Here is an 8,368-nt window from a genome sequence, read left to right on the forward strand (position 1 = left end):
GATTTATGTAAATCTTCATTTATACGCAATGTAGATGGTAGAGTAGATTCAAATAATTACACATACTAGTTCAATAATTGATGTTCTATTAAAGATTTGCTATTTATGCATGGGCGTTATCTTTTACTAATTAGTGACTTTACTGTTTGTCCAATCAATTAATGAAGGGACATCTTTGGAAATATTTTAAATCACGAACACGACATTCGTCTAATGTTATATCGATTTAATTTTTTAAAGAATATTTTTCAGCATTAGGTAATAATAATGAGTTTTTGAATGTTAAAATGACGATACTGTGCGGTTTTTCCAGCACGAACGGTTTTGATAAACCCAATAACACCTAAATTCCCCGAAATTGATCAACCTTTAACAGCTGATGAAATACATATTGCTCTTAAACTATTACAGCGTAACAAGGCATTGGGAATTGATTGTTTGCCGAGTGAATATTTTATTAGGACGATTGATATTTTGTCCTCTCATTTAAATAAATGCGATATTTTAACGACATTTTGAAATCTGGGTATTATCCCGAGAAAGTGATTGAAAGTGTTATTAAACCATTGCATAAATAGGGAAATATAGACGATGTTTATAATTATAGGGGGATTATTCTGATTAGTCATATGTATATGCTGTTACAACTGCACTTAATAACCGCACGGAGAAACTTTGAGATGAAAACAACGTTATTTTGGATGCTCAATTCGAATTTCGGAAATGGTGCTCCACTGTAGATGTAATATTTATTTATGATAATGTTAATATAACGAATTTTAAGTCATTTTTGTGTGAATTAAACACTAGAATATGTGACTGTTTTAAGCAAGAGTGGTATAGATCTCAAGATAGCACATTTCTAACCGTGTGTATTCTTGTGTCGTTTGTGCAAAGTATCTAAATGACAATAACAGACTCTATGTTGACTTTGTCGATATACTGAAATGTTTTGATTCTATTGATATAAACACATTGTGGTTGGTATTGTATAAATGCTTTCAAGACAAACTGCTTAGAAAAATAACACATGGGTATCAAAAAGTAGAATAGTGTGTACAATCATGTTCTGATTTTATTGACTTTCCCGTCGGCCTCAGACAGGGGGAGGTTTTGTCCCCTTAGTTATTTTCACCTTTCTTTGAAGATCTGGTGTAATATTTACAAAATGATTTAAACGTTGGCTAAGCCATAGATGATAATGTTGTTATATTTATTATTTGCAGATGACATGGCCATTATAAGCGAATCACCTGACGAATTTCAGCAACATGTTGATAGATTATTCTTGAATGAGTTCATTGTGTAGGTAAATCCAATAGATTGATAACATATTCTTCAAACACTACACTTACTTTTTAAAGCTGAAATTTTCGTCCAACACTGTGGACATCATCAGAGCAACTGGCCTGACTATCGCTCACTCGCAGCTCTGACACTCGGGACTTCCCGCCGAATTTCCGTAATCCGGCGAAAAGTGGGTTGTAAATCCCAGAAAGGAAGGCCCCCTCGTCCCGGTTCATAACTGCCCCCTCAGTTTTGATGCAGATAGCCTCCTTCGTTTTTCGCACTCTCCAGTCTGATTCTCTCTCTATTACGCGTGCCCCCTCCCAGTCTATTTCATGATTATTTATGTTCTGGTGATCTGTGATTGCACTTTTTTCTATTGTCGATTCTGATTGTTTTCTAGTTGATCTAGTAAATGCCTTATTTGAGTTTGTTTCACAATCTTTTTTGTGTTCATTCAGTCTTATTCCAAATTTTCGCCCCGATTCTCCCACGTAGACTTTATCACAATTTTTACAGGGTATTTTGTAAATTACTTCTGCTTTCTCTGTTGTTTCCTGTTTGTCCTTGGGGTGCACTAAGATGTTGCGTAGTGTCTGATGTGGGCGCATGGCCGTGGCGACTCGATGTTTATTAAACACCCGGCTCACTGCTTCAGATAGCCCTTTCACATACGGAATAACCACCATCCCTTTAGATTTATTGTCTCTATCTGTATGTTTCACTTTTTTCTTGTCCTTGTTTTCATTGTTTCTTTTCAAAATCTCTGTCTTAACCCTCTTTATTGTCCAATCAGGGTACCCACACTGGCCTAAAGCTTGTTTTACATGTTCTTCCTCTTTATCTCTATCTTCAGTTTCGGTGACGAGGTTGTAACACCTGTCTAATAGAGTTCTGACCACGCTCAGCTTGTGCTGTAATGGGTGGTGGGATGAAAAATTCAGGTATTGGTCCGTGTGGGTTTTCTTTCTATATACTAGCAGTTTGATACTACCATCTTCCTTCCTGGTGATGAGAGTATCCAAGAATGGAATGGCCCCGTTGCTTTCTTCTTCGTGGGTGAACTTGATGTTATTGGTAACGTCTACAGTGTTGAGGTGGTCAGTGAGGTTCTGTAGTTGTCCTCTCTGAATCTTCTCTAATATGTCATCTACGTAGCGTTTCCACAAGGTTGGTTTACATGTCACCGGAGCAGTTGCAATGGCTTCTCTTTCCAAAAACTCCATATACAGGTTAGCCACTATCGGAGATACTGGACTTTCCATAGCGGTGCCAAACTTTTGTTGGTATATGTCACCTCTGAACTGAAAGTATGTTGTAGTCAAAATAAAGTCTGTTAGATTCATGATGTCATCCACACTCAGCTTGGTTCTCTTTTTTAGGGTCTTGTCTTTCTCTAGGCGGTCTCTTATGACTGATAGGGCCTTGTCGATGGGGGTGTTGGTGAAAAGTGACACCACGTCATGTGAGGCAAACACTTCGTTGTCTTCAATCATCACTGTACTCAACGAGTCTGACAAATGTTTAGAGTTTTTCACATGGTACTCACTTAATCCCACTAGTGGACCTAATACATCTGCTAACAGCCTCGAGCTGTTATAACCGATAGATCCTGTATAGTCGACGATCGGTCGGAGTGGGTTCCCCTCCTTGTGAATTTTCGGAGTGCAATACATTCTAGGTACCTGCTCTGCTGTAGGGTATAAATGTCTATACTGTCCTTCTGTAATCTTGTCATCTTTTTTGAAGCCTGTCAATATAGAGACCAACTTCCTCTTATAATTTGATGTGGGGTCTTTATCTAACTTCACATACGTCCGTTCATCACCTAGCATCACTCTCACCTTCCCCTCATAGTCAGTGGTATCCAATACAACGGTGGACTTACCCTTGTCGGCTGGGAGAATAGTGATATCCTTATTTTTTGACAACTCTCTCAAAGCCACTCTTTCCTCCTTAGAGATGTTCCCTTTCGACAACTTGGCGTTTTTTAGTAACCCAACAACCTCAGTTCGCACAATATCCGCCTCATTATTGTCAAGAAATGAGCATACTTTTTCCGTGGCACAAATGTACTCTGACACCGGTGCATTTTCTGGGGAGACTGCAAAGTTCAGACCTTTAGACAGTACTTTTTCTTGTGTGCGGGAAAGTGTAACGGATGAAATGTTTCTTACCCATTTTTTGAGCTGACTACCAGATAAATCTGGTTCCGATGACTGCTTTTTCTTAGATAGCCAACGTGAAAGTTTCTCTGTGTGCCGCCATTTTGTGCATGAAAATTCCTGTTCTCGCGATCTGTCAACGAGATCTCGCACCTGTTGGAGGTCGTCGCTAGGCAACTTCTCTTTCAAAACAAGCTCACAATCAGCTGATTTTACTTTCAAAACACTTACTTTATTGCTATTAACACGTATTCTTTCATTCAACAACCCCTTTCTTGCTCGATCTACCATCTTTCTGGCGTTATCCGTATTGATAGGGCATTTCAAGTTTAGACTGGGAGGTGTCAAATTCTCATCTTTGCAACGAAGGGAGAAAACCAAATGATTTCGATGTCTCGCTAAACTTTTTACAGTTGTTTCCCATTTTCTCGCTAGTTTTAAGGTCTCCTGACCGTACTTGTCACGAATATTCTTGAATGAGTTCATTGTGTAGGCAAATAAGGCATTTACTAGATCAACTAGAAAACAATCAGAATCGACAATAGAAAAAAGTGCAATCACAGATCACCAGAACATAAATAATCATGAAATAGACTGGGAGGGGGCACGCGTAATAGAGAGAGAATCAGACTGGAGAGTGCGAAAAACGAAGGAGGCTATCTGCATCAAAACTGAGGGGGCAGTTATGAACCGGGACGAGGGGGCCTTCCTTTCTGGGATTTACAACCCACTTTTCGCCGGATTACGGAAATTCGGCGGGAAGTCCCGAGTGTCAGAGCTGCGAGTGAGCGATAGTCAGGCCAGTTGCTCTGATGATGTCCACAGTGTTGGACGAAAATTTCAGCTTTAAAAAGTAAGTGTAGTGTTTGAAGAATATGTTATCAATCTATGTTGATAGATTGTTAAAACATTGTAATGAATTGGGCTTACATTTAAATACTCTTCAAACTGAAATTATGGTATTTCGTAAAAGCGGAGGCTATTGAGCACTGAAAATTGGATCTACAATAGCTAACCCATTGAAGTTGTAAATGATTTTAACTAGTTAGGAGTTGTTTTTAACTAGACTGGTTATAGTGCTTAATAAACAAAGAACATTTTATGTCATATACGCATTGCAGGCACTGAATATATTATCATGTAAATATAGTAACGTTATGATCTATAACATAAAATACTATGTCAAGCTTTGATGCTTTCGTTGCCCCGAAAATGATTAAAAGAATTAATTTAAAATTTTGTAAACGGGAGTTAAATGTCAGAGAAAATACATACACAGCTAGTACTTATGGAGAGCTTGGTAGATATCCTCTTTAGGTAAATAGATATATTAGAATTATACAAGTTTTGTACAACGTTGTCTCAAGTGATACCATTATAATACTTAATGTTTATATACGAAAGCACTATTTGTTTGTAAAAATAGTAAGAATAACTTGATATCTAATGTTAGAAATCGTTTGAGTATTTTGCTTTGCTTATGTATTTGAAACTGTTTATATATCAAATGTTAAATCATTTTGTGAAAATTAAAAACTAGAATAGATAATTGTTTTAAGCAAGGGTCACGTATAAAGAATAAAGATTCTGTTTATGTTGCAACTCTAGTGATATAGTACATTAAATAATGTATTTTATAAAAAAAATTATGCACATGTATTGGTCCATGTTTTGACATTTCTTCAAGAAAATATATAAACAAATGCTATTATATTCGTCCGTCTGTGATTAAATTTGAGATTTTTTATAAAATACAAAAGATAGACAAGAATTTAAAAAAATAATACAGGTATCTTTATAAATTTATCAAAGAAACTTTGTTTCTAAGACGAACAGTTTTTAATGCTGTAAATAAAAAATGTTTTGTTCATCCTCACCTAATTTGATCATGTACATAAAGTAGTATTTGTATTCTATCTAATAGTTTGTATCACTGGTTATTCACGATTGTGTTTTTATATATTTTATTATGGTTACAAAGACGATGTACCTTGTACAAGTCTAAATAAAGTATCTGTTCTGTTATATTGTTTTGCTTTACATTCGAGGAAGCATTAAATTTATTTTCATACAACTTAAACAATCTGATCACAACTAATTCCTATACTCTCAGTTAACATATGCTTCGTAAAAATCTTTCAGAGCCCTCGATAAAGAACGAAGAGAAATACGAGTGTACGAAGAAGATTTTCAGAAGCATCATTCCATGCATTGACCATATACATAGACACGGAACCTTGATATTGGACCGTTGACCAAATATTGTAAACTATTAATGATATGATGATGATGATTAAAGAAATGTATACCATTTATATATATATATATATATATATATATATATATATATATATATATATATATATATATATATATATATATATATATATATATTTTATTCCAGTCTAATATGGGCATAAACGGGTTCAGTGATGTTGCCAGGTAAAAATACCCTGATAGAGTTCAGGATTGGTATTCATAAAACAACTTAATTGAGTAATTTCGTATCATAAGTTATTTTTTTATGTTAACTACCTCACTGGTCAAGTGATATAATAACTTATCTTTATTTAAATACTTCATTTACATTGATTTTTATTGAATATACATACTTTTATGATAAAAATACTTATACGCACTTCTTTGAATATGAATGTGCAAATTTTAAGAAATGGACCAAAGTTAAGAAATGACAGTTTTATTGATATGGCCCCAGGGCACTTGCTGTGTTTCTGTACTAGATTGTTTCCTTTAAAGGGACTAGACACCAGATGGTCTTAAAATCGGCAAATAAATTGTTGCCTCATAACAAGCATAGAATTGTCGATTCGAGCTAGTATGTGGCTGATAATACGTCACTTTACATAATTAAAAGAATACTTTGTCGCTGTCTCAGCTGAGTTTACCCGTTCAAAAATAGCACATAACGATTTCCCAGTTTATAGGTTATAAGATTATCACGTGCAAGTCACGTGATTAGTACAGATACATATGCCGACGTTATTTTTAAATTTACTAGAATTTACGTGGTAGACAACCCAAGTAAAATTCGAATTGTAAAAATACACATGTCGTCAGCGATGTTCTGTATGCAGTCTGCATAATCAAACTCAATTGTGTACGTAACAAAATAGTTGTACATATTTGTAAATTTTGCATTTAATGGCTACTTTCGCTTGTAATATTCTATGAAATTCAAACTATGAACGATATATAATACTTATATATTGACTACGATCGCGACTGAAGTCATATGTTAATTGAGTGGGTACGTTCGACGCCAAATTAGACTGCATTCAGTACCTCATATTTCGATCTTTTTACATTGCCTAGTAACAAGTACCTGCTAGGTAGAGACAACCGGTGGTTGTCGAGGATATCCAGGAGGTTGCCGCCTTGGAGACCATGAAATCCGCCTCTAGCCGCCGGAAAAGAATGCCGTACGAGTACACGACCCCGTGAGTCAGCAGATGTGTCATAAAGGCGGCTCCAACCGACCACCAACACCGCCCAGAGTCCCGGAGACCGGACAGCGCGTGCTTATCCATGTTGAGTATCGTAGCGCAAAACGGAAGAGGTAATGTTTTTACGATCCTAGGTTACAAATGCCTCTTAATGATTATTATTCGTTTTGTGTTAACATGCTTTATAAAACTACAATTATAAAAAAATAGTCGACTGTCTTTATAGAAAATTGAGTTCATTTTACTTCTATCCGGAGTTTTTAAACAATTACAAATCAAATGAAAATACGAACATTTCGTCAAAATCTAAAGCTAATATTATCAATAGCTGATCATAACGTTCAACCAGAAGCGTTCAGTATCATTCTGTATTTCAAAGATCATATTATTTAGACCTATAATTGAGTTAAAAGTAGTAGCAAACTAGGCGTAATGCAGGGGTTCCCGTTCACAATCTAGGTCATATTGCCCATTTTAGTGGTTCAATGTGAAAGCTTAAGCATAAGGCATAGGTCGTTTGCTGATCAGTCCAAGTTTTTTTATAAATAGGACAGTTTTTCGGGTGGATTGTTTTGTATAAGGCGATTCACCAATGTGACATTATGCAAAGTAGGTTGATATTCTTTGTGTGAGTAGGTAAATAGCCTAAATATTTTCATCGCGCGTGCTCATTTCGTGAGAAGCGGGTGACTGAATCTTTAATTCATGTTCGTTTAACATTTATTGAGGCCACTACTTTTAAATTGTTTGACTACAAAATCGGCGATAGTAACTTTCCGTAAAACGGAAACAAAAAATAAAATTTCACTTTGGCCGTTTTGTTTTTATTCTTTTTTCGACCGTTCAAAGAATTGAAACGAATAAGATCAGTTTTTGATACGACGTTATTCATTGGTCGGTTAAATGTAATTGGCACCAATGATAAGGCTTTTAGCATACATAATGCTTTACGACAAGATGACTTCCGGTTTATTTCCGCTGTCATTTTCCTATTTATCGTTACAAGTAAAAGGCGATGCATTACAGGCAAAATGAATTCATTGGTGAGTAAAACATGTTAGGAACATCATATTATACAATTTTCTATATATATTTTTATCTTTTTTTTGTTAATTTTCAATAAAATTTTACACGATCATACTCAGCTTCAGTACACCTTACGAGTGGGTGGGATAAAATATCAAATAATGTAAAACGTAAATTGAACGAAAATTGAAGTACAAGTTTTTTTTTGTTTGGGCAACCTAACGTTAAGGGGGACAAAATGAACGTCCAAAGATAAAAAAAAAGTTGTCTGAGCTTGAATTATATTGGCTTACATGCATGATGAAAAATGTATTTGTTTAATTTCAGAGATTACCATTCTGCAGTCGATGCTCATCAGAAGAAGGCAGTTGATACTAATGATGTGCTTACACCTTCTACTATATCGATGGTTGAACACGAAATATT

The 8,368-nt window shown here is 35.5% G+C and overlaps 1 protein-coding gene across 1 annotated transcript; it reads right to left on the reverse strand.

The window, feature by feature from the left end:
• Positions 1–1,358: 1,358 nt before the first annotated feature.
• On the reverse strand, positions 1,359–7,000 carry LOC128226090 (uncharacterized). Its single transcript, XM_052935981.1, has 3 exons — positions 6,796–7,000; positions 2,093–3,970; positions 1,359–1,951 (listed from the first exon to the last, which is right to left on the reverse strand). The coding sequence occupies exons 1-3, from the start codon at positions 6,998–7,000 to the stop codon at positions 1,359–1,361; spliced, it is 2,676 nt and encodes an 891-aa protein (XP_052791941.1).
• Positions 7,001–8,368: the final 1,368 nt, after the last annotated feature.

This window comes from Mya arenaria, chromosome 3, assembly GCF_026914265.1.
Source record: "Mya arenaria isolate MELC-2E11 chromosome 3, ASM2691426v1".
In the NCBI taxonomy this organism is placed as follows: Eukaryota; Metazoa; Mollusca; class Bivalvia; order Myida; family Myidae; genus Mya; species Mya arenaria.